Source organism: Pongo pygmaeus, chromosome 23 (assembly GCF_028885625.2).
Source record: "Pongo pygmaeus isolate AG05252 chromosome 23, NHGRI_mPonPyg2-v2.0_pri, whole genome shotgun sequence".
Lineage (NCBI taxonomy): Eukaryota > Metazoa > Chordata > Mammalia > Primates > Hominidae > Pongo > Pongo pygmaeus.
The window spans coordinates 46,421,465-46,448,243 of record NC_085931.1 but is presented as its reverse complement, the minus strand read 5'-3'; the positions used below and the strand labels follow the sequence as shown (position 1 = coordinate 46,448,243).

At 52.4% G+C, this 26,779-nt stretch overlaps 1 protein-coding gene across 2 annotated transcripts in view; it reads right to left on the bottom strand.

Annotated features, from left to right (window-relative positions):
- Positions 1 to 26,779, bottom strand: part of MCM5 (minichromosome maintenance complex component 5) — a 50,730-nt gene that overhangs the window by 13,656 nt on the left and 10,295 nt on the right. The window contains exons 7-17 of one of the 2 annotated variants that reach the window (XM_054470558.2): positions 26,278 to 26,444; positions 24,512 to 24,683; positions 22,856 to 22,967; positions 20,892 to 21,035; positions 20,460 to 20,525; positions 20,059 to 20,235; positions 19,027 to 19,139; positions 16,734 to 16,862; positions 15,302 to 15,444; positions 13,420 to 13,547; positions 12,266 to 12,610 (exon numbers count right to left, since the gene is read on the bottom strand). In XM_054470558.2, coding sequence (XP_054326533.1) covers positions 12,509 to 12,610; positions 13,420 to 13,547; positions 15,302 to 15,444; positions 16,734 to 16,862; positions 19,027 to 19,139; positions 20,059 to 20,235; positions 20,460 to 20,525; positions 20,892 to 21,035; positions 22,856 to 22,967; positions 24,512 to 24,683; positions 26,278 to 26,444 — 1,453 coding nt within the window. In that variant the 3' untranslated portion in view covers positions 12,266 to 12,508. Of the gene's footprint in view, positions 1 to 12,265; positions 12,611 to 13,419; positions 13,548 to 15,301; positions 15,445 to 16,733; positions 16,863 to 19,026; positions 19,140 to 20,058; positions 20,236 to 20,459; positions 20,526 to 20,891; positions 21,036 to 22,855; positions 22,968 to 24,511; positions 24,684 to 26,277; positions 26,445 to 26,779 lie in introns of those variants that run through there. The other variant, XM_063662999.1, reaches the window with a different exon arrangement.

Below are 26,779 nucleotides of genomic sequence, written 5' to 3'. Positions count from 1 at the left end.
AAGGTCAGGTGGGGATATGATTACAGCCAGACTGCCTTCCTAGGACAGGGTCCTGACCCAGAATGGCCTGTGACCCTGCCCCAATGGGTTTGGACATAGGACGGCAGGGGCAGAGCCAGGGCTGGGGAGAGCTGAGCAGCTCTGCACAAGAGTGAAGAGGGGAATTGAGGGGGAGAGGGCACGAAGCCAGGGAGATGGAAAAAGGCCAGGAGCCTCGGCCCATGAGATGTGCAGGGTGTAGTGGGCGCTGGCAAAGGAGTAGAAACAGCAGGGCCCCCTCATAGAAAACGTGAAGCCCCCAGGTGCCCCTTCTGCCCAGCTTTCAATAAAGCCTTGCATATAAGACAGGGCTTTGGTGGAAACTGAGGAAGGGGCTGAACTCCAAGCCTGGATGCTGTCACATAGAACAGACAGTGTGTGGAGGTAGTGGCGAGGCCTGGAAGCTGCAGGTCAGGGAAGCAGGAGCCTGAAGCCTCTGGGGCCCGTGCACTCTGTGCATGGGGAGGCTGTTAAGAGCTGGATCCAGGCTGGGGAGGGCAGGGGTCCCAAACACCATCTGGGACCCATTGGGGCTAGCCATTTTCCCTCCATTTTCTTTTTTTTTTTTCGGAGACGGAGTTTTGCTCTTGTTGCCCAGGCTGGAGTACAGTGGCGTGATCTCAGTTCACAACCTCCGCTTCCCAGATTCAAGCGATTCTCCTGCCTCAGCCTCCTGAGTAGCTGGGACTACAGGCATGCGCCACCATGCCCAGCTCATTTTTGTATTTTTAGTAGAGAGGGGTTTCTCCATGTTGATCAGGCTGGTCTTGAACTCCCGACCTCAGGTGATCCGCCCGCCTCGGCCTCCCAAAGTGCTGGGATTACAGGCGTGAGCCACCGCGCCCGGCCATTTCCTTCCATTTTCATTCAACTGTGGGAAGCACAGCAAAAAAAACCCTCTCCTTTTCCCTCTCAAGCAGACAAGCCCGAGAGGTCGCCCAGCAGGCCTGCAGCAGAGGCAGGACTAGAACCCAGGCCTTCGCCTCCAAGGCCAAGTTAGGGAGGCTGGCAGGGGGCGCCTACTGGGTCTCCCCCTCCCTCGGCCTGCCCCTCCTGGCCAGGGTTGTGTCCCACTCAGACCCACTGTGCCAAGGCTTCAGGGGACAGGCCCACAGGACAAAGGCTGCAGCAGAAAGACCCGGGAACAAAGCTGCTGCTGTGCAGCCCAAGTTCAAAAATAAGCCAGACTCCCCGAGAGTCTGGTCACCATGGCAACGGGGGAGTTCTGCAGAAGCCTCCTCACTGAAAGGACCAGTGGCCACGGCCTTCTTCCTCCCCTCCCTGAGGAATCAAGTCCCACCAGCACCAGGAGGAGCCTCCTACCAGGGCCAGCCCCCAGGGTAGGCATCTTCACACACGCACATGCTGTCCCACCGAGGCCCCACTGCAGCCCTGAGAGACAGCCATGGTCATCGTCACTCTGCACACTGGACCCCTGGGGCTCTGAGGCAGAGGTCCTCACCAGGGGCACACACAGCTCAAGTCTGTCTGCCTCCAGGTCCTGCAATGCACAGCAAATTGGGGGACCTGGATTCAAACTCCCATCTCTCTCCCTGCCTCCCAGCCTCCCAGCTTCCCTGCCTCCCAGCCTCCTCCTCATTCCTTCTTTTTTTTTTTTTTTCTTTTGTTTGAGATGGAGTCTTGCTCTGTTGCCCAGGCTGGAGTGTAGTGGTGCTATCCCAGCTCACTGCAACCTCCACCTCCCGGGTTCAAGCAATTCTCCTGCCTCAGCCTCCTGAGTAACTGGGACTACAGGCACCTGCTACCATGCCCAGCTAATTTTTGTATTTTAGTAGAGACGGGGTTTTGCCACGTTGGCCAGGCTGGTCTTAAACTCCTGACCTCAAGCGATCCACCCACCTCGGCCTTCTAAAGTGCTGGGATTACAGGCGTGAGCCACCGCACCCTGCCTCCTCATTCCTTCTGTGCCTGTTTCCCCTTCCCACCCAAAGCATTGTCGGGGTAAAGATGGGGACAGTTGTGCGTCCTTCCCAGGCTATTAGTGGTGAACAGGAATGATCACCCGTGAGCAGGAACTGTGGGACTCTTGTCATAATCTCCTGCCCTTGGTGTTTCATTACAGCAGTGTCCCGTGTGGCATTCACTAATAGTTCCTCCCTGTGGGGTATAGGTGGTGTCAGACAGGCTGTGGTAGTGAATGCCCAAGCTTTCTCATCCCACTTCTGGAGATAGGCCATTTCCTGCCTGGTCACAAAAGTAGGAAATGATCTGGCCCTGACCAATTGATCTTGGCATCTCATCTCTCTGGCAACTGTGATTGGTCCAGGAGATAATGACTGGCCCAAGCACAGCCAATGAGAGAGCTCCCCTGGGACCGATGGATACTGAGAGAAAAAAGCTTTTGCTCTCTTGGCAGAGAGGGTGGGGAGTTCAGGTTACTGACTTGGGACTTCGATGGGGCCTTGTCCCACACACTGTGTAGAAGATGTATCATCAGGGTTCAGTGACAGACAACGGAATCCATTCCAGCTAGTAGGAAAAAAAAAGATTTTTTTTTCAAGCATATTATTACTAAGTGCCTGAGCATCCGGGAAAGCCGCCTAAAACCCTGCAGAACTGGGCTAAGATGCCAGGGCTCCTGCCTCCATCAGGAAGCTGTGGAATTCAGAAGCCACCATTACAACTGCCAGCTCCAGAATTACACCTGCATTCTACTACCATCCACACAGCAAAATGGATGCTTGGATGCTCCGTGCCCTGCCTCTCTCCCCACGAAACTCAGTTCCAAATTCTAGTCTTGTGCGTGTGCATTCAACGGCAGGATTTCCGTGCCATCAGAAACACTAGCTGCAAGAGTCTGGAAATGTGGTTAAGTTTCCCAGCCTCTGCAGCACGGGAAGGGATGCCACATGGGATCCCTTGAGTCCATGGGATCTTGTGGCCATTTAGTGGCTGCCCCCGACAGGGCTTGAGGGGAAGGACCTCACCACAGGCTCCAGTCCCCGGCCCACTGCCTCTGAGGAGGGATGGGGAGGGTGGGGTAGGGGAGAATATTTCCAGCCTGTTGCACCACATGTGCCCAGCCCTGGGTCCTGCAGATGGAAAAGTAGAAATGAAGCCTTGCTTGGCTGCTTCCTCCTCTCCTGCAGGATCCACCCCTAAGAAGGGGCAGGAGGACAAAGTGGGGATATGAGGACAGAAGAGCGACTTACACACACCAACAATGGCAACATGTGGCAACCAATGCCATTGGGCATTCCCAATGAAATGAGAGACTCCCAAGGTCCCCAAAGGCAGCCTGGGTTAGGAGAGGAGCACTGGACTAAGAGCCGAGGGGTCTGAGTTCTGACCCAGGGGAAGCCCCTAACACGCTGTTTGTTTGTGAGCATGCCACATGCCCTCTCTGGGCTGTGGTCAGAGGTTGCAGTCAGGGCTGTGATCTTATCTGAAGGCTGGATAGTGGTGTTAAAGGTGGTGATGTTATACATGGTCTCATCTATAACATGGATGGTGACTTGATACTGCCTGGATCCTCTGGGGCTCCAAGGGTTGAAGTTCTATCATGCAAAGGGAATCAAGGGGCCAGGCCCAGTGGCTCATACCTACAGTCTCAACACTTGGGAGGTGGAGGCAGGAAGATCACTTTGGGCCCTCAAGTTTGAGGCTAGCCTGGGCAATATAGCAAGACCCTGTCTCTACAAGAAAATTAAGAAATAAGCCAGGCATGGTGGTGCATGCCTGTAGTCGCAGCTACTCCAGGAGCTGAGGTGAGAGGACCCCTTCAGCCGACAAGGTTGAGGGTGCAATGGGCCATGATTGCACTACTGCACTCCAGCCTGAGCAACATTGTGAGACCCTGTCTCAAAAAACAAAGAGGATCAAGGATGATGGGACAGACACAACCTAGGGGGTTCACCTGGGCTCCACCATCTGCCCCCGAGACACCTGCCCCCAGCAACCCTCACCCTCCTGGCTCTCCTGAGTGCCTGATTTCCTGGTCTCCCTCTAGGACCTCCCATCTCAAGCCTCACACAGTGCTGCCTGGCCCCAATCCCTGACCCCCTCCACTCTCCTCCAGTCTCTCACCACCCCGCCATACACACACACAGCCAGATGAGGCTGGACCAGGCTGGACTTGTGGAAGGGGCTGAGCAGATGGTCAGGGCCAGGGACTAGATAGTGACTGGGAATTATTCACCTGACTCCAGGGGCTGGTGTTAGAGTCTGGGCCCTTGCTTTCCTCCCCAAGGAAACTGAAGGAGATACTTCCAGACTCCATGCAGTGGCTCTCTGGTGCTTCTCCTCCCTGCTCTGCTCTACTGACAAGGAGCACGTTCTGTGTGGGGGCTGTGAACAGAACTGTCACACGGTACTTGAGCTCCCAGGCTGAGGGGCTTATGTAACTGATGCCTGCCTGCCACCTGCACTCCCAGCTAGACCCCCTGGCTTCATCTCAAAGCACAAGGCCACCCCAGTACCCACACACCAGGCCTCCATGGGGTCCCGTCTCTTGAAATATCACAGAGCACTTGTTCTTTCTCACAAGGCTCTTCATGCTGGCGCTGACATTCTTTCTGGATCCTTCTCCCCCAAGCAGGAAGAAACATGCTTTGTTCTCTGTACTCCCAGTGTCCCGGAAACCTGTGAATGCTTGGTAAATTTAGTTGAATGAACTAAAAGTATCAATAATAATAGAAACCCATAGAGAATGTAACAGGCACTGGTCTAAGACCTCTACATACATTCATGCATTTAATGTGCACCTCACCCTTTATTGTAGGTACGGTCATTATCTTCATGACACAAACGGATGAATGAACAAATGCCACCACCTTCCTTCTGTGGAAAGGCACTGACCCAACAGATCAGGCCCATCACCAGGCATAAAGTGAGAGGGTGCCATGCTGAGTGTCCTCTATTATACCACCAGAAGCAGGCAGGGTGTTTCTGGAAGGAGGGCCCCCTGGAGGAGGAGAGGCACAGAGGGAACTGAAGTCTGGGTCGCTGGAGAGAACAGCCCCTTCAACTCTAAAGGAGTAGCTGGGCCTGAAGCTGGGGGGCTCCAGGAGCCAAGACCCTCAAACTCACCCATGAGTTTGAGTTTGACAGGGATGTCAGTGGGAACCTGAAGGCTGGGTGCTAGAAGCTGATGGGTTCCAGAGACCAAGTCACCCAGAAATCCCATCTAATTCTAAGATTTGATGAGTCCTATATGGGGAGGAGACGAGACCCGAGAAACTATCACTGTGGTCACCTCCAGGGTGGCTGGGGACGGTCAGAGAGAAGGGGGACTGGTTTTACTTTTGTCTTTTCACCCACGTGCTACCCGTGCAAAAAATAATACACGTTTATTTGAACTGAATATTTCTAAGAGTCTAGCCTTCTAAGCCTCCAAGATTATTACAATCATTCTGAGATCCAGACTGATTCTCAGAGACTGCTGGCAAAGATTCGGGGGTTGGGCACCCCTGGGTTTGGACCCCGGCTCCGTGCATTTCTGTGCCTCAGTTTCCTGGTGTGTAATCCAGGATGAGAATACCCACTTCCACTGGAGCATGATAACGATAACTCAGGCATCCCCCAGGATCTGGCATGCAGCAGAGCCTTTGTCCAAACAAAGCCAGTGGTGAATGCCCAGAACCAGAGGATCCTCCAGGCAGCGTCTGGGCTGCTGAGTCTGAGCCAGGGAGTTTCCAGATTCCCAGGGTAGGAGGCCGGGAGGACCCTGGGAGCGCCTGGAGAGCTGGCTCTGCAGGCCAGGCTGGGCGGGTGTGGGAGGCTGCAGCTCCGGGCCTGGTGCTCTGGCGCCCCCTCATGGACACTGTCCTCTTCGCACCCCTGGGACAGCTGGAGAGCAGTGCCCTCATTCATCAAAAAAATTCTCCTGATTATTCGGGGTTATTTTTTTTAAAAGGACCAAAGCTGGAGACAAGGTAAGAGTCCCCACTGGTCCTTCTGTGTCCTGCATGGAAATACGACTGAAAAAAAAAAAGGCCGGATACGGTGGCTCACGCCTGTAATCCCAGCACTTTGGGAGGCCGAGGCGGGTGGATCAGGAGGTCAGGAGTTCCAGACCAGACTGGCTAGCATGGTGAAACCCCGTCTCTACTAAAAATACAAAAAAAAAAAAAAAAAAAAATTAGCCAGGCATGGTGGCATGCGCCTGTAGTCCCAGCTACTCGGGAAGCTGAGGCAGAATTGCTTGAAACCGGCAGGCGGAGGTTGCAGTGAGCTGAGATCGCACCACTGCACACTCTAGCCTGGGCGACAGAGCAAGACTCCATCTCAAAAAAAAAAAAAAAAAAAAAAAAAAAAGAGTCCCCACTGGCTGGTTTTGGGGCTCCAGGCCCAAAATACAGCATTAAGTGTTCAGAAGCTTTTGACACCTTTTGAGCCACACAATGATTAAGCACAGGCACTAATGCCCAGCAGGCACCGGTGCCCACTTCCTGGCGAAGCTCGTTATTTCACTGTATCCTTCCTATACTCTCTCAGCCCACACTATTATCAATCCGCTTAACATCTGGGGAAACAGAGACCCAGGAAGATAAACTGAACTCAGGGCACACAGCTGGAAGTGGTGGCATTAGGTGTCACACTCAGGCCATGGACTCCGTCACCCTGTGTAATGAGCAGTAATTTTCTCTCCCATTCTCTGCAGGCCCCTGAAAGGTACCATGCTCAATACCAGTGCACACCGTTCATCCCAACCTGACCACAACTCTTCCAGATGGGCTTTTATTTCCTCCATTTTTAGGGTGAACAACAGGTGTGCCTAGGGCTGAAGGGGTTCCTGGGATGCAAGACTTTCAGTGTTAACACCAGAAAAGCTCGACCCATTTTACAGACACGGAAACTGAGATTTGGAGAGGGTAATATATTCCACAGCTATTAAGCATGGAGCCCAGAAGTCTTGCTCTAGAATGAGCCCTACTGGCTGAGAAGCACTAAGCTGAGCTGGTTCTCTAAGGAAGAACAAAAAATGGCCAGGCGCGGTGGCACAGGCCTGCACTTTTTGAGGCTGAGGTAGGTGGATCAGTTGAGGCCAGGAGTTTGACACCAGCCTAGCCAACATGGTGAAACCCCATCTCTACTAAAAATACAAAAATTAGCCAGCTACAGTGGCGCGTGCCCGTAGTCCCAGCTACTTGGGAGCCTGAGGCAGGAGAATTGCTTGAACCAGGAGGTGGAGGTTGCAGTGAGCCGAGAGCAAGCCATTGCACTCCAGCCTAGGTGAGAGAGCAAGACTCCATCTCAAAAAAAAAAGGAAGAACAAAAAACAAGGGCAGGAGGGGTGAGGAGGAATGGCAGGAGAGAATTCTAGAATCTCAGAGCCTGGAACAATCAATCTTGAAATCTTGAAGATGACCCTTGGTTGCTCACCCAGATCCTTCACTTCTGCCTCTGAGACATTGAGTCAATTTCCTCAAAGTCTTGTAGCCTCAATTTCTCATCTGTAATTTGGAGATAATAACCTTAGGACCTAGCATTTCAAAGAAAAGAGTTGGCGGGGCACGGTGGCTCACGCCTATAATCCCAGAACTTTGGGAGGCCGAGGCGGGTGGATCACCTGAGGTCAGGAGATTGAGACCAGCCTGGCCAACATGGTGAAACCTTGTCTCTACTAAAAATACAAAAATTAGCCAAGCATGGTGGCAGGCGCCTGTAATCCCAGCTACTTGGGAGGCTGAGGCAGGAGAATTGCTTGAACCTGGGAGGCGGAGGTTGCAGGGAGCTGAGATCACGATACTACACTCCAGCCTGGGCAACAGAGCAAAACTCCGTCTCAAAAAAGAAAAAAAAAAAGGTCAAAGAAAAGAGCTGGGACTACTGGCATGTACCTGTAGTCCCAGCTACTTGGGAGGTCGAGGCAGTAGGATCGCTTGAGGTCAGGAGTTCAAGGCTGTAGTGCACTGTGACTATGCCTGTGAATAACCAGAGCTGGAGGATTCCAGACCAGACAATACAGAGAAACCCTGTCTCTAAAACAACTAGTAAGTACGAAATAGGTGGTGGTGAGCCCTGAGTAGGAGCCGGGGAGAAGTCTCCCCAACCTGGAAGACCAAGCCCGCTAACAGATGCTGCGTTGCCTCTACCCGACCATGTGCAGAAACAGGGAGCTTATGACCTTACAACACAGCCCTTCTGTTAGAGCAAGCCAATGTGTGTAGGTTTACATACGTTATTAGTAGGCTTTTTACATATGTAAAAAACTATCTACATATGTAGATAGTTTACATATGGAACACTGAAAAAGCCTTTACCCTGGGCCAGGTGGTGTTCTGAGAGCTTTGGGGCTGTTAACTCCTTTAATCCTGGCTGGTGCAGTGGCTCACGCCTATAATCTAAGAACTTTGGGAGGCCGAGGCAGGAGGATCACTTGAGCCCAGGAGTTCAAGACCAGCCTGGGCAACACAGTGAGACCCCCTCATCTCTAAAAAAATAATAAAATAGGCCAGGTGCAGTGGCTCACGCCTGTAATCCCACCACTTTGGGAGGCCAAGGTGGGCAGATCACTTGAGGTCAGGAGTTTGAAACCAGCCTAGCCAACATGGTGAAACCCCATCTCTACTAAAAATACAAAAAATTAGCTGGGTGTGGTGGTGGGCACCTGTAATCCCAGCTACTCAGGAGGCTGAGGCAGGAAAATCGCTTGATCCTGGGAAGCGGAGGTTGCAGTGAGCCGAGATCGCGCCAATGCACTCCAGCCTGGACGACAGAGTGAGACTCGGTCTCAAAAAAAAAAAAAAAAAAAAAGAGAGAGAGAGATGGGGGTCTCACTGTGTTGCCCAGGCTAGTCTTGAACTCCTGGCCTCAAGTGATTCTCCTGCCTCAGCCTCCTAAAGTGCTGGGATTACAGGCATGAGCTACCACACCTGGCTCCAAGTCCATGTTCTTAACCACTGTGCTTTACTGCCTCGTATTTTTAATAAAAAATGCTTGTTTTTGATCTATATATTACCAGAGTCACACTGAAAACCATTTTAATGTACTCTTTGGCCTCACCATAATGTCTTAAAATAAATATCTACCTTGGTTCATCCAGACTTGACACTCCTAATTAAATATTTGTGGGGGGTGGGGCGCTAGGGGAGGGATAACATTAGAAGAAATACCTAATGTACATGATGGGTTGATGGGTGCAGCAAACCACCATGGCACATGTATACCCACGTAACAAAACTGCACGTTCTGCACATGTACCCCAAAACTTAAAGTATAATAAATTAAAAAAAGGAAAAAAAAAAAAAAGCCCTTGAAAGCCAAAAAAAAAAATGTGTTAAATACCAAACAGATTGTATTCATGTTTAAATACATATAAATAATAGTTACAACACCCAAAAACATAAAACCTTCTTCCATGAGCTGGTGTTTGGAATGCTTAACTTTCGCATTTTAGAAATTCAACATTTTTGTAATTTTGTTGCTTACAGGCAAGAGAATGGGGTTTTAGGCTGCTCTTTATAAGCATTATCTAAATAACATATTTGAGGTGTGGGCCATCTTTATTTCCAATAAAGAGAAACCTAAATTGGATACAGTTTTTGCTATGTTTGTAAGTCCCTGTGCTCTGTGACTTTGGATCTGGTGGCTGGAAGCTCACAGGTCTGGTGAAGATTGTGTAGTTAGCGTGTGTATCCTCCTCAGTGATACCTGCGCTTACGCTTCCTGTCTGACACCAGGGGCCCACAATGGGTGTAAATTAAGTCATATGTGACTAAGGACAAGCAACATGGTCTTAGTTCCCAAATCAACAGAGGTGGTATCTATGAACAGAGAGAGAAACCAGGTAAAAGGACTCCATCACGAGCAAGCTTGTCTGCTCTCTCCTTCCCAAACCTGGAACTGGAAAAGGGGTGGAACGGCTCTCATAGTGCTAAGTGAAGTGAAGAGACCCATGCAGCCAGGAGTAGAGTGGGGCAGGGAACGCAGCAGCAGAGGCTCGGCCTCTGCTCACACAAAAGCATGAAAAGGCGAAACGTGAGACCGCACAGGCTGTGAGGCAGGGAAAACCACAGGCACCCAGCCCTTCCTGGGAGCACCTCCCCGGGGCCAGGCCCAGCTGCTCTGATGTCTACCCCCTCAGTTAATCCTCACAGCCACCCCTGGATGAAAGGGCTACTGTACTGCTGTGCCCTTTCTACAGATGAAAGGAGGCTGAGGGGTGAAGTGATTTGCCCAGCAGAGAGAAATGTCCGCTGGGTCGCAGCCTGTAGCTGGTGAGGGTAGGGACAGATCTGAGAAGACAGGCCTAAGGGAGCCAGGTCACAGGTGAATGAAGAGCTCAGCCACCCTGAGTGGCAGCACCAGCTCGGGAATCCAGCTCCCCAACTTGCCCCATCTCCCTGCCTCTCTAGGTGTCACGGAGGCCTGACTGGAGATTCCGCTAAGCCGAGCCCCAACTATCACTCAGCCTGAATGCTCCCCTCTGCTGGCCTCCCTTCGGGCTCTCTCCTCAGCCTTTGCTTTCCCCAACAAAAGCAGGTGTTTCCCTGGCTCAGGGGCCTCTCTTCATGCTGCTGCCCCGATCTGGAAGGAGACTGGCATGTTCTGAGCACAACTGCTCCTCCTATGATCCCTACCCCAACTACCATGGAAAAGCCAGTCAGACCCCCTTTGGCCTCTCAGTCCTGTGCCTGCCAGTCAAGCCACCTACCCCTGGGAACCTACCCCAGGGTCAGTCTCCCCCACCTGACTGGCACCTGCCTCCCCCAGACCAGGACTGTCTCTGCCCAGCATCCCACTCAGGCCAGGGTTAGGGACTGCCAAGAGAGAATCTGGCAGAAAAGGTAACATGGGTGGAGTTCGGAGCCACCAGGTTTGAAGCCTGCCCTGCACTCCCTCACTGTGACACTTGACTCTCTGAGCCTCAGTTTCTCCACCTGTAAAACAGAGGTGACCACAGCAGCACCACCCACCACAGGGGTGGAGAAAAGGCCACCAGCAAAGTTGCCGCTGCAGGGTGAATCTCATGCGAGTCCCACCCTCCATGAACAAGCAGGACAGGAGGACCTTGGGCCTGAGATGCATGCGAGTCCCCACCTGAGCAAGATGAAAGGCTAGCAGAAACCGGAGATGCCACCTCGGACACAAAACACACAGCGCACCCAGTAAGGTTGTCACCCCATCAAGAAAACAAAAGCTGTTCCAGACACTCTCAAAATTATCAGAAAAGAAATGGGCTTTGAACGCGAGTGAGTCAGAGGAAAGCTGATTTAGCTCCTCTCATCTCTCCATTTCCCGGAACAGTATGGAGTCAGAAAGGGCTTTGAGCTGCAGGAATCTTCTACACAAAAATACATTTGTGATTCAACAATGACCACGCGGATGCACCAAGCTTTCTTGTATTTTTAGAAAAATCAAATAATCTTACTTCAAGTTCGTGTCATTTTTACATGGCAATTACTTTTAAATACCTTATCTAATAATTAGAAAGTTTCGTAGATTTCCAAATTCACGTTTTGCTTGACACTTTATATTTCTAAATGTATTTTAAATATCAAATATTTTACTTCACTGATTTTTATTTAATTTTATGAATCCTAGCTTTTTTAAAAACACAAAACATACCAACTCAGAGTGACTTTCTGAAATTAGGCAAAGTGACCAAGGCACTTGGCAACACTCCTTCCTCCAACATCGCTGTCACTAGTGCCTTCTGTCACTCAATCCTCACAACTCAGGGTGAGGAATCCCCCCCATCTCCAGTTTACTGATAAACTCAGGCACAGAAAAGTGAAATGTCTCTCCCAAGGCCACACAGTTACACGTGGCCCACCAGGAAAGAACTGGCTGGAGTCCTAGTTCCTGCCTGGTGGCCACTGCACTCCCCTCACTAACAGCTGCTTATTGACCCTAAGCACAATCCTGTGAAGCAGGTTCTAGTGTCAGCCTGCTTACAGATAAGGAAACTAAGGCATGGAGAGGGTCCATGAATCCAGGCAGTCTGACTGCCGCACCACAGCTCGCAGCCCCCCAATAAGTTACTAGGAAACAGGTGAGGGGGATCAAACACACACTTTGAGAAGCGCTTCTCCACTCCCTGGTCTCACTGGATTCCCAGCATCAAGGGAGTGGCGTTATGAGCCCCGTTAAACAGATGAAGAAACCGGAGCACTAAAGTCACGTGACTTACCCGAAGTCTGAGTGGCAGATCCAAGTTAGAAACCCTGGCCTGTCTGGCTCCAGACCCTGTTCCCTCACACTTACCCTGCCATGAGGGCACGATGGAGGTGACAGGTCACCGAGTGCACAAACCCACAGATACCTGAACACACCGTGGCTTTATTAACAGATGCCAAAAGCACACTTCCCAGAACTGCGCTAGAGGCGGTCGCCCAGAGGCAGCAGGACAGCTCCTTCCTCTGCGGCAGAAAGAAGGGTGCCTGGGAAGTTCGAGGGCTGGGAAGTGGGGAGGCAGAGGTCCCAGCAACATTCTCAACGGCAGGCAGCGGCAGGAGGGGCGAGAGGCATGGGCGAGTCCATGAGTCCAGTGAGGCGGCGCGACTCACTTGAGGCGGTAGAGAACCTTGCGCTGCATGCGATGCTGGATCTCGCCGCGCCGCAGCATGAGCTGCAGCACCTTGTGAATGGCGTGCTCCGGGTATTTCTGTGGGAGCACATGGCTGGCTAACGGCACGTGCTGCCCGAGGGGACCCCAACAGAGCCCAGACATCCCCAGGCTGACGGGGAACTTTGTACTCAGGCTCCCTTGACCTAAAGGGCCCACACTTCCTGAGTGCCTACTGTGTACCAGACACTGAGGCACACAGAGGCTAAGCCACTTGCTCAAGATCACAGCAATTAAGCGGTAGAGCTGGGACTTAAGTCCCATCTGACTCTAGAACTGAAGCTCTAAACCTTTCTCTAAGCCTCAGTCTGTGCACCTATAGAATAGGCACGATACCATCCATTAAACTGCCCTGAATCAAAATGAGATGATGTACAAGGAGCAGAGACCAGAAACTAGAATTGCTCCTGAGATTTTAAAGGTGACAGGTTTTCCAGAGCATCTGGAAAATCCCATCTTCTCTCTGTGGGGCCAACAGTACCCTCCTCAGTGAGCTAGGAAGCTCACTCTCATGGCTTTGCCCCTTCCCACTCCATGAAACGCCCGCCAACGGGGAAAGGAACAGACGGGAAGGGCTGGGGGGAACTTGTATGGGATGTCACCAGAATCCAACCACCTCTGCTCTCCCCTCCCCTTCGTGGGATAGAAAAAATACCCCCACCCCTGCTCCTGATGAAGACATCCCTAGGGAAGGAATGATGGCTAGAAAAGGTCTGAGAAAGGGACAGTTGTCCATCCTACCCTTCAGGGCCTGTCTGCTGAGTAAGATGCCAGTGCTGAGTGGGTGGGAACCAGCAGAAGCCCTGCACCCCGTGCGGGCTCACACCCCCACTCCAAGGCAGGCTCACCTGCTTGGTGAAGTCCTTGATGATGCTGTGCTCAGACACCTGGGAGCCAATGGCAAAGCGGCGCTTGAGCTGCTTCTCGATGCGGCTCAGCATCTCCTGGTCCTCCTGGCTGGTGAAGCCCTCCACCCCTGTGGGCATTGAGAAGTGAGGCAGCCGGGGAGCTGGGACAATGGGAGTTCTTGGACAGAGACAGCCTCTAGCCCAAGGAAGAACAGCCTGAGCCAGGCCCCGAAGAATAAGTCAGAAAAGGGCACCGAGTGTGCCAGGGTGGTGCAGGCCTGATTGAGAAGACAGGATATGGCACATGTGGGGACACTCCAGGCCAAGCACAAAGTCACAGAGGCAGGAACACACTTGTCTCATTCAAAAAGCAGCCCAGGGCCCAGCGCAGCAGAGACATGGCCAGAGTGTCACTAGGGACCAAGTCCTGCGGGCCCTTGGAGGCCACAGCAGGACTCCTTTTGTTCCTGGAGCAGACAGATTAGAGAGAGAGTTGGAAGGGGCCCATCAGTGACCCAGGAGGGAAGCCAGCCTGCCCTGGACACATCTACGAGGTGCCCTGAGGAGCCCTCGGCAACCAGGAGGCTCATGACTTCCAATTACTGCGACAGAGGCCTTGGTGTTTCAGCTAAGGAGATGGTGGGCTCATGGTCAAGAAGCCATTGAGAGGGGAGTCTGTGAGGCAAACTCCTACATAGCCCACAAGACTCAACTCAAATTATCATCACTCCATATCACCCCTGCCCTCTGTGCCTGCAGCATCCCAGAGGCCTCCACCTGCAAATGTCTCATGTGACAGGAAGAGTCTCCAGGGTAGAGGCTGAGTCTTCACCAAGGGGGACAGGAGGAACAGGCCCCACCCACCCCATTCTTCACCCAAGTGCCTCCCCATTCAAATGCACCAAACCTGCTCCCTCCTGGGGAAATTGACACTTAGCGCTGCCTCCACCTGAGCAGCTCTTCCCCCAAGGAGCCACACTGTCCACTTCATGCAGCTCCCTGCTTGGCATCACCTCCTTGCAGAGGCCATGCCCACTCCCTCCATGGGAAAGAGCACGCCCTCCTTTTCCAACACACCTGGCCCAGCCATCATCTCCCTCACTGCCCTTTTCACTACCTACACTGGCATTTGTTTCTCTACTGTCCATCTCTCCCCAACTAGAATGAGAATGAGAGCCCAGGAGGGCGGGGACCTTGTGATTGATTGCACTTATACTCCCAGCACCTAGAACAGTGCCTGGCAAACAGTAACACTAATGAAGTATCTGCTGGGTGAAGGAACAGATTTTCCCCAGCGTAGGTAGCCTGGCTCATCAGCGGTGCCTGGGGCAGTCTGTTGAAAGGCTGACCGAAACCAGACAGTATGGCTTATGCTGTGGAAAACGCTGGCCTAGGGGCCAGGAGACTTGCATTCCAGCCAACTAACTGTGATCTTGGGCACCAGGGAAAGGCCCCTTCGAGTGTCAGCTGTCTCATTTCTAACATGGGCAGGACTGACTGCTCACCTGGCTTCCAGGGAGCAGCTGTAAGGAAAAATGCAAGAAATAGCTCTGGAAGCACTGAAAATGCTGATGAGCTCTAGGAAGCAGAGCGTCAACTGTTGTTCCTAGCCAGTGAGAAGGGTAATTATCATCAATGACCTGGGTCAAGAGGATTGTGTTCAAGGGTCTGGAGAGAAGCTGCTTCTTCCCATCTTGGAGGAAACAGCGATGGGGAGAAAGGAGGAGAGGGGTCTTATTGCAAAAAGAAACTCAGAGAAGCTCAGCAAACTCAGAGAAGCAAGACACACACTGCAGGCCCCCAGCAGGCCAGAGCCCTGCCCACAGAGCTCCGAGCCAGGGAACCCAGATCAACTAAGACCATGTGCCCTTCATCTGCTCACCTGACAGGGTACCAGACAAGGCAGCATCCAATGTGGACACTTGGAAGAGCCGCAGGGCCTCCTCCACATCTGCCTCTGTGGCGAAGGGCTGCAGCTTCATCTTGCTGAGGGCTTCCGCGATGCGCACGATGGCCTCCAGCTGCCTGTGTGGACAACAGCATGCTAGGGTGGCCTTGGTCCGCTATTCCCTTCCTCCCCAGCCACCCCGTTACCAGGGAGGTGCTTGCCCAAAGTGGTAAGACTGTGGTGGAGACTGCTAGGTATCCCCATAATCCATCTCCCTTTTGATCTTAGTCATAGCACTGCAATTTTTTTTCTTTTTTTTTTTTTGAGACAGGGTCTCGCTCTGTTGACCAGGCTGGAGTGTAGTGGCATGAGCATAGCTCACTGCATCCTCGAACTCCTGGGCTCCAGTGATCCTTCCACCTTAGCCACCTGAGTAGCTGGGTCTACAGGCATGCACCACAATGCCTGGCTAATTTTTTATTTTTTGTAGAAATGGGAGTCTTGCTATGTTGCCCAGGCTGGTCTCAAACTCCTGGCCTCAAGTAATCCTCCTGCCTCAGCCTCCCAAAGTGCTAGGATCACAATGTAGGCTACTGCACCTAGCTTGGAACCCCGGTTTTTAGTCTGGCACATAGCAATCCACTAAAACACATCCCAGACATCTTTTGTACCAGGTTGTATTTGTGTGACCAATCTATGGCAGTAAGTTGTAAGTCCAAGCATTGTGTGGGAATTCATGAAGTGTCCTTTAAAAGGGAACCTCTCTTTCCTTCCTCTCCTGATGCCTGAAGTTCCAGCAGCCATCTTGGACTAAGAGTAAGGGGGAGCTTGAGGAGTCCTCACACCAGTCCCCATACCATCTTCCTCCAGACAGTGCTACAGAAAAGGGAAATCAACGTCCTATTTCTTTAAGCTACTTTATTTGGATTTACCATTACTTCTAGCCAAATCCATTTCCAACCAGTCAGTGCTGGAGACAGGATTCAAACCAGGTAAATCCCAACTCTTACCCACTGTACTGTCTACAAAGTCACAAGAATGAACAGAGTTAGCAGCTGAAAACACTGAGGGCCAGAGAAGGAATGTAATTTCCCTACAGTCACACAGTGGGCTAGAGGCTGGGACCCAAGACTCTTGACTCCCAGGCCTGGGTCCTTCCCTCCCTTCAGGCTTCCTACAATGGGAGAAGCCAGGCCAAATTCAGACAAGAGGGGTCCAGGTTTGCCTAGCCTTAAATCAAGAAACACGGATCATCAATGAGATCAAGGAGGCCATAGCTTATGCTCCAAAGGGACTCTTCCTGCCCAGAGCTACTATGGGCCTGTGCCAAGTGAAAAGCCTGGACCACTGCCCCTGGTCGCCAGGCACACCCTGCTGTGTAAAGCAAGCCCCGTCTGCCCTGGCCCAGCCCTGCCCGCCTGCTCACCGCACAGTGATAGGGATGCTGGAGCGGCGGTCACTGTCCCTCTCGTGCTGACGGGCTCCACTCCGCATGATGATGTAGCGGTTCTTCAGTTTCTCTGCAGCCTCTGCTGACAGCCGGGGGCCACACTTCCTGCAGGACAGTGGGGAGAGGCTGGTGTGAGGCCAGGAGGGACTCTTAGGGCACCTACCCTTTCCCCCAGCCCCCTGTCAGCTTACAGACGTGCACTTTCCCACCACACCACAGCTGCCCACTCACATGGGCTGGGGGACAACAATCGGAAGAGATTTAAGTGAAATCTGGCTGTGAGCAGCTGCCACAAACATCAACACTGGGGAGAAATATGGGTGCCTCTCTTAGAAAACAGGTGAAGAAAAGCCAGGCACGTCTGCAGGGTGAAAACCGCCTCTTCCCCACTGTTAGATGCTGTGTGGTGTCTTGCCACAAGGTCCCCCATACATGTAATGAACAATGGCACAATCACAGCGGCATGGAGGCCCACTGGGTGGTGGGCTTTGCAGCAGTCTCAAACTCCTCCACCCAACACATCTGAAGACACGACAAGCTGATGACACCCACAGGAGGCTTGGCGGTGACTGCAGTCCAGGGGCTGGGAGCACCTCAGACTCTCCTGGGAGGGTAGGTGTGGGGAAGTCTGATCAGCAACTACCCTATCCCATCCCCTCCCCTCTAGCCCCCAGGCCAACTGACAATCACTGATGTAGGGAAAGCCTTAGCTCAACCATCCTAAGGATGTGGAGACTGAGACCCAGAGGGAGGGAGGGAACTCCCCAAGGCTACCTGGGGACTCAGTGCAGAGGGAAGATTAGAATCCAGGGCTCCCTGACTCACAGCTGTGGGCCCAAGCCTCTCAAGATTGGGCCATACAGAGCTCAGACTTGGATGAAGACCCAGGGACTACCCACTCACCCTGGCAGCGGTGCTGAATCAGGGACCCACCAGCCCCCCACTGGTAGTGCACTCAAAGAGCCCTCAACCCCTGGGTTTTAGCTCCTTCAAAAGATCACCAAAGCACTGTATGACAAGAATCGAAGCACTGTGGTTAAAAGCACAGCCTCTGGAGGAAAGCAGCTGCGTTCACATCCTGGCTCCACTACCTCTGGCATGTGCTTGGACAAGTTACTTAATTTCCTTTGCCTCAGCTTCCCCATCCATACAGGGAAGGGAATAATAGCACACCTTACCTGGTAGGTTTTGGGGGAGGGTTATAATTTATTCACACAGAAAGTACTGAATAATAATTCAGAATGCCTGGCACAAAGAAAGGTGTGTGTGTGTGTGTGTGTGTGTACACATATTATATATATATTTTTGAGACAGAGTCTCACTGTTGCCCAGGCTGTGTGTGTGTGTGTACACATATTATATATATATTTTTGAGACAGAGTCTCACTGTTGCCCAGGCTGTGTGTGTGTGTGTGTGTGTGTGTGTGTGTGTGTGTGTGTACACATATTATATATATATTTTTGAGACAGAGTCTCACTCTGTTGCCCAGGCTGAAGTGCAATGGCACGATCTCAGCTCACTGCAATCTCTGCCTCCTGGGTTCAAGCAGTTCTCCTGCCTCAGCCTCCTGAGTAGCTGGGACTATAGGTGTGCACCACCACACTCGGCTAATTTTTGTATTTTTAGTAGACATGGGGTTTTGCCATGTTGGCCAGGCTGGTCTTGCACTCCTGACCTCAAGTGATCCACCTGCCTCCGCCTCCCAAAGTGCTGGGATTACAGTGTGAGCTACTGCAACCAGCCAGTACTATGTATATAATTATTATTATTATTGAAAATCTGTGAGAACAATGAAATTGCAGCTGCCACTCACTGAGTATTTACCCAGGGCAGGGCTATGCCAAGCACTTACTCATCATCTTGTGCAATCCTTACAAAAATCCTAGCAATCATCAATAGGCCTGGGGAAATCAAGGTTCAGAGAGGCCAACCTACTTGCCCAAAGTCATACAGTGAAGGCAGGTATGACCTGGAGCCCATGTCTACCATGTCTACACTTCACTGCCTCCCTGCATGTCAGACTCGAGGAGGTCTTCAAGACCATCTAAATCCCACCTCCTTGGTGTGGAGGTGGGAAAACTGAAGCCAAGAGCCAGTGAGCTACGCAAGGTGAGAAGAGAGCAGAGCAGATTCAGCAGAGCTGAGAACCTCAGAACAGCAACATCTGGGCTGTTCTTCATGAGGAGGAGCAGGACCAGGGGACTGGGTTCTCTCCCACCCAGGGAAGCTGGGCAACCTCACCCCCGTGGGCCTGCATCCAGGACTCACGCTCGGCAGTAGGCAATAAACTTCTTCAGCTTGGCCAGGTCAATCTCGCCCTCCACGGCCTGTGTCTGCGTCAGTGCGCTCACGTGCAGAGTGATGACATGCTTGGCCAGCATCTGGAGAGCAGAGGAGACACTGGGTCATCCCACAGGCCCTCCCAAGCCTGAGTCCCAACAGAGGTGGAACAGCCAGAAAGAGCTGATGGGGCCCTGGCATCAAGGTGCCGGAAAGGGTGCTAAGATCTCAGGTGTGCTCAGCCTGTTTGCTCAGCACCAGGCCCTCGTTCTGATGGGAGCATCTGGATTCTCCTTTAGATAATGATCCTTGCTCCTCTGCCCTGGTCCATAAAGAGGTGGGTTCAGCTTGTCCACCCCGACTTGGGGCATGTATCTTGTCCACCCCAACTTGGGGATGGACATTGGATCTACCCAAACCAATAGGAGTCTATCCTGGGACTTTTGATAGAAGCACTGGAAAAGACAGGGCCTCCTCTTTCCTGGGGGCTGTTAAGCTATAAGCTAACAGGACAAAATCTTATTTTGTCTTTGCCACCACAAGAGGAACAGCTGCCCAAGTACAAAGATTCCACCAAGGAAAGCAGAATAGAAAGGCAGAGACAGTTGTTTGAGAATCCAGATCTACCTGGGCCTTAAGCCGCTGGACTTATCAATTCTATAAACCACTATGCTTTTTTCTTTGAAAAATTTACTAACCAGAACTGAGGTTCTATTACTCATAACCCAATGTCAACTCCTCTGTTTCATATATAAGGGACTGAGGCCCAGGGAGAAACTGATTTAGCCCAAATCACACAGCTTATCACTCACGGCAGAGGCAGAGCAAGCCACAGGACTCCAGACCCTACTTCAATCCTCTGCAGTCCACAACAACCGCCCTCTCACGTGCTCCCCAATTTCACAGCCTGACAGTCAGGACTTCACCAGCCAAGGCCCTTGTTCTCCATTCTCCTTCCCACACAATCACAAGCCTGCCTGGAGGCAGGTCCATGGCCACCAGCCCTGCCCCTGGACATACCACATCCCTCTCCTCATTGTGCTCATCCTTGACGATGAAGATCATGTCGAAGCGCGACAAGATGGTAGGCATGAAGTCGATGTTGTCCTCCCCCTTCGTCTCATCCCAGCGGCCGAACACTGAGTTGGCAGCAGCCAGGACGGAGCAGCGGGAGTTCAGGGTGGTGGTGATCCCGGCCTAAGAGGCGACGATGAAAAGGGGGAGGAGATGGCAAAGATGCCTTCTTAAATACACACTTACACACACACACAGTTAGACACACACACGCACGCACGCACGCACGCACACACGCGATTCTAGGCCTGGGCAAAAAGAACTTTGTCCCAATCAGGGCAGCCTGAGGACGGTTGGGCCAGGCTGGGCTGCTGCAGGCTAGGCCTGCACCTTGGCGGTGCACTCACCTTGGCGATAGAGATGGTCTGCTGCTCCATGGCTTCGTGGATTGCCACACGGTCATCTTCTCGCATCTATGTGGAAGAGAGAAATGTCATCAGACCTACTGAAGTGAGGGAGCAGGGAGCAGTAGAAACAGGAAAACTAACAGCAGCCCTCACTCCTGAATACCAGCTCCCTGTAAGGCCAATGGCAGCAACCAGGTCACCTCTAATCATGGGAACAACTGTGTGGGCTCGCCTTTCTTCTCCCCACTCTTCAGATATGGAAACTGAGGCTTGAAGAGGTTAAGCAGCTTCCCACAGTTACCCTAGAGTGACAGGCCCAGTGATTGAAAACAGGTCTCCCAAGTCAGAGGTGATTTCTGCTGGCTGAGCACAGGAGGCCACATATCCTGGTGCCACCCACCTTTTGGCTACTACCCACTTCATCCGACTCACCTTGTCAAACTCGTCAATACAGACAACCCCACCATCAGCCAGGACCATGGCTCCACCCTCCATGATGAAATTCCGGGACGAAGGGTCCCTCATCACCGAGGCTGTCAGTCCAGCTGCGCTGCTGCCTTTCCCAGACGTGTATACCTGGGGCAGTGGGGTGGTGTCAGGGCCCAATAACAACTCCATGCTTTGACCCCCGTAAGTCAAAAAGACCCACTGAGGTTGTGATTTGCCCAAGGTCACACATCAAAGCTGGCTGCAGGGTACAGAATAGGACTCCAGGCTCCAACTCAGTGCGTCTCCCTCTGGAAGGGGAGGCTGCCCTGGGCCTCGGTGTGCCCAGATGTTCTCCCCGCTGAGGGCATCACATCCATGGCTCACCTGAGCCTCACCACAGCCCTGTGACACAGTCTTCTGGGGCCCGACTCACAGATGAGCAAACTGAGGCCCAGAGAAGAGGAGTTAGCCTCAGGGCTAGGATGAGGACTCCTGACTCCCAGGGAAAGCCTGCCCCCATCGTGAGTCCCTTGTCGTCTCTATATAGACCTACAAGCCACATACTGCCATAGAGCCCCTGAAATTGGGAAAGTCCTGAGATGCCCTTAAGTGCAAAATACTCACGATTTCAAAGACTCAGAGCACATAACAATGTAAAGTATCTCAATAATCTACATATCAAACATGTTGAAATGAGATTTTAGATATAGCGAGTTAAACAGAGTAACGTCACCTGTTTTTCCTTTTTTCTTTCCCCTTCTTCCTTTTAAATTGAAATGGGGTCTTGCTATGTTGCCCAAGCTGGTCTCAAACTCCTGGGCTCAAGTGATCCTCCCACCTCAGCCTCCCATGTAGCTGGGACTACAGGCATGCACACCACCGCACCCAGCTACTTTTTAATGTGGCTATTAGACAATCTAAGACATACATGCGTCACATGTGCAGTTCACGTATTTCTATTGGACAGTGCCAGTGTGGCAAATTTGGCACACTTCCCATCTGTCCAAAGACCACCATCTCGCCCTATAGAACCCCACCACTTGGATCATGACAGTCAGACCCTCTCTGGCTCTGATCCCCGCAGACCCATTCAACAACGCAGCAGAGGACCCAGCTCATCAGACACTTGGGTTCAATCACATCCTGCTCTAATGCTTACCAGCAGTGAGACCTGGGCCAAGACACTTACCCATTCTGTACCTGAGTTTTCTCACCCCTAACACAGGGGTAACAGTACCTACCACACAGTTGAGGTGAAGACTAAGTAAATATATGCAAAGTACTTCAAGCAGTGTCTGGCCCTTCATTTTAGCTATTATTATTATTATTATTATTTGAAACATGGTCTCACTCTGTCACCCAGGCTGGAGTGCAGTGACACAATCTTGGCTCACTGCAACCTCCCCATTCTGGGCTTAAGTGATCCTCCCACCTCAGCCTCCCAAGCAGCTGGGACCACAGGTGCATACCACGCCTGGCTAGTTATTTTGTATTTTTGGTAGAGACAGGGTTTCACCATGCCGTCCAGGCTGGTCTCAAACTCCTGAGCTCAAGCAATCCGCCCACCTCGGCCTCCCAAAGTGCTGGTATTACAGGCATGAACCACCGTGCCCAGCCAGATTTTAGCTATTAATGATAACAATATCAGTATTTAGCAAATGGATAAACTGACGCTCAGGGAGACTGGGTGACTTACTCAATGCCCATAGCCAATTTCTGGCCAGACTGAGACCCAAACCCCATCCTGACTCTCAGTACGGTGTACTCGCCGCCTGCCCCAAACCTACATACACCCGTTGGCTCCTTTCTTCCTCCCATCTCCTCGGCCATCCTGACCACAGCCAAGAGAAAGGAGGAAGAGATTCCGGGTGAGCCAGCCCACCATAGGTGTCCTGGGGACCCAGAGGCCCTGCCCTGCAGCTTCCTCCCCGCAAGCCAAGGTGGAGAAGGTATCCCAGGCCACTCACCCCAATGGGAGAACACTTCTCCACAAACTTCAGAAGCTGGGACTTGGCTGTCCCAGGGTCCCCTAGCATCAGCAGGTTGATGTCTCCTCGGCGAGTAAGTCCATCAGGGAGCCTGGGGGAGGAAGGGTAGATGGACAAGGTGAGAATCCATGAGGGCATCGCATGTGACATCCAGTCACCAGATTGGTGGGCTGACAGGTGACTCCCCCAACTATCATGGGCCTCAGAGTTGGCAGGAGGGTAGTGGCTGTGGCCTAGGACCCATGTTCCTACCCAGCTCTGTAGCTCCCAAACCACGATAGGTCTTGCCTAGCAATGAGGACAGAGCTTGCCTCCCAGAAGAGGAGGGTTAAAGGAAATGGCTCTTATGGCTGTGCTCGGGTACACCCAGCATCTGAGTAACGTTCCTCCCAGCTTGAAAGAAAAGGACTGAGAGCTGCCTGTGGGCTGTGCACGGTGCGGCAGAACAAGCACCGTGACAGCAGGCTCCTGGCTCCCCTGCATGTGCTAAGGAGCAAGTCCCTTTAACTCTCTATGCCTCAATTCCCTCATCTATAAAATGGGCACAACAGCTGCGTTCTCAACAGGTTACTGTGAGGACTGACTGGGCTTCAGACACATAAAGCACTTAGAAGAATGCCTGTGCGGCCCAGGTGTGGTGGCTCACGCCTGTAATCCCAGCACTTTGGGAGGCTGAGGCGGGCGGATCACAAGGTCAGGAGATCGAGACCATCCTGGCTAACACGGTGAAACCCTGCCTCTACTAAAACTACAAAAAAAATTAGCTGGGCGTGGTGGCGGGCGCCTGTAGTCCCAGCTACTCGGGAGGCTCAGGCAGGAGAATGGTGTGAACCCGGGAGGTGGAGCTTGCAGTGAGCCGAGATCGCACCACTGCACTCCAGCCTGGGCAACAGAGTGAGACTCTGTCTCAAAAAAAAAAAAAAAAAAAAGAAGAATGCCTGTGCATAGGAAGAACACAGTAAATGGCAATTGCTAATAATATCCCTGCTACTGTCTATAACTGATTTTATAGTTTCCAAAGGACACATAATGTCCTTCAAGAGTCAAGTTTCTCACCTGTTTCATTCATTGGAAACTTTGGTTCAAAAAAAAGTGACTCTCACCCCAGGTACCTGCATGACCCCAAGCTCAGTGCTGAGATTTAAGACCTGGTACCTGCATGACCAGATACCATGACAGAGCTTGCAGTGAGCCGAGATTGCGCCACTGCACTCCAGCCTGGGTGACAGAGTGAGACTCCGTCTCAAAAAAAAAAAAAAAAAAAAAAAGAATGCCTGTGCATAGGAAGAACACAGTAAATGGCAGCTGCTAATAATATCCCTGCTACTGACCCCAAGCTCAGTGCTGAGATTTACGTCCTGGTACCTGCATGACCCCAAGCTCAGTGCTCTCCCACTGCACTTGCCAGGCCCCCAGTCCACCCCCTTGCCAGGGTCAGGGCATCGCTGAGACAGGTGCACAGATCAGCCACTAGCCAGCTGATGGCAAGCTTGGGGGCTGGCAAAGGTGCCTGGCAGACTGAGGGGCCCAGGAAACCCAAAAAAGAGTGCCCAGTCCTGATTATCCAGTAATTATCCTACTGTGAGCCCCGTCACCAGCCGCCTCCCCAAACCCAAGGGAACTCAAGCTCCCTACCTCTTTCGGGAGCCCCCAAAGAGCAGACAGGCAATGGCCTTCTTCATGTCCGTGCCCCCAAAGATGGAGGGGGCGATGCTCTTGGAGATGACCTCATAGACATTGGGGAGAACGGCCAGGCGACGGAACTCCTCCTCCTCCTGGGGGCTCACGGCCCCAGCAAAGCTGCGGCCTTGGTAGGCAAAGCAGGCGCGTGATTGAGTACAAGGGAGCTCTTCCAGCCCACTGCCCATCCTGGCACCAGCTCAGGGACCTCCCAGAGGGCAGAGCTCTTAGGGCCAGGACAGCACAACCTGTCTGAGTAAATAGAGATCCCAGCTCTCAAGCCCTCAGGAATGGGCCTGGTGTGTTCCAGGGTCCAAAGGGTGAGGGGAAGTGGGGAGGAGGGTTCTGAGGAAACAGAGGGCCAGATGGCATAGGACCTTGGAAACCACTGGAAGGTCTCCCCTTTCAGCTGAGGAGTGATATAGTGTCTTGGTCATGACAGCATCGCTCACTGGCTGCTGCAGAACAGAGAAGGTAGGGGCAAGGTGGAGATGAAAACTGGGGAGGATCAACGGTGATCCAGGGAGGCCTGACAAGGGAGGGCTCAGAGCAGGTGGGAAGGATGAGAAGTGGTCAGATCCTGGACACGTTTTAAAGGTGGAGCTGCCCAGAGTTCCTGAGTGATTAGATGTGGGGGATGAGAGAAAAGAGCACCAAGGATGACTTGGGGGTTTTTGTCAGAGCAACTGAAAGGGTGGAGATGGGAAGACTGCGAGGAGCCAGTCTGAGGGTGGGGAAAGGGGAGCTTAGCTTTAGCCATGTGAAGTTCAAGATGCCTTTCAGATATCTAAGTGAACATGTCAAATCAGCAGTTGGTTATGAAAGTCTGGAGCGTGGGGAGAAGCCCAGGCTAGAAATGGAAATGTGAGAGCTACTTGCCTGTCAGTGGTTTTAAAGTTGTAATAATCTAGGTAGTTTGTGTAAATGTGGGGTGGGCCATGGACTGAGTGCTGGGGAAGCCACCCCTCCGAATCAATTCACTGCAGCCAGAGGGCTGAAATAAACCTGAAAACCCTCAAAGTGGCCCCTGCTGCCCTCAGGTGTAAGCAGGAGCTCCCCATCTCGGCACTCAAGGCCTCTTACTCCGCCTGGCCCCCATCCCCTGGACTCCCACTCGGCCCTCCGGCCACTCAGTACGTTGCCCAGGCTGGGGTCTTCACCTGCTCCTGCCATCCCCTCCCGCCTGGAAGTTCTTCCACATCCACCACTCTTCAAAGCCCAGCTCAGATTAACCTCCTCCCAGAAAACCTTCCCCAAGGCCCAGCCCCCACCTCCTCCTTCTCGGACCTCCTTTAGCACCTCCTTGGAACTGCATGACCCACAACAGCCGCCACTTTACCCACATGTCCCCAGCGGTCTCAGTTTTCTTACTTCTCCAACTACACACTTGGCGGCTGCCTGCCTGGAACCCTGCATTTCACTTCTCTTGTATCTCCTCTCACAGAAGTGAAGACGTGGCTTTCAGTAATTCCCCAGTGATTTGACCTCAGTCCTTCTGCCTTAATCCTGCACTTAGGCAAACATCCTCAGCCCAGGAGTCACAGCTAGGACCAAAGTGTGGAAGTTCCGGGGATCACTTAATATAAAAATGAACATTCTAATGATATGAGCAACGCAAGGACATCCTGGGCTACCTCATGAAGTAACGAGCTGCCTGTTACCAGAAGTATGCAAGCACAGCCTTTTGGCAGGGCTAAGCCAGGACCCCAAAGCCAACTCACCAGAGCCATCTGTGTCCACCTGGATGCCCAGGACACGGATGTAGGAGCTTCGGATGCCCACGCCCACCCTGTCACGGCCCCTGCTGGAAGTCAGGCCAAACTTCTTGATAGAGTAGATGCCCATGATGGTAACCCTGTTCCCAGGGACGACCTTGTCACATAGGTACCTGAGAGGAGGGTAGAGGAGAAAGGAGAAAAGGTGAGATTCTGACTTGGACAGCAAGTCTCTGATTCCATCCATCCCCAGGACACTCGGGGTCCACCTCAGCATTTTTGCCACAGGCACCACAGGCTGAGCTGGCTCCATCCCCACGGAGCCCAGAGAATGGCCTCTGTCCCCACATCACTCAGCCCATGCTCAGCTGCTTGGAGGATGGTGTTGCTGACAGTGACAGCCAAACAGAAAGGCAGGTGGTGGCCTGACTCTCGCTGAACTTGCTAACTCATTTGTACGCTGGTTTAGGAGGCTTAGTGACAGCCCACAGAGCCCTCCAAAAGCCCC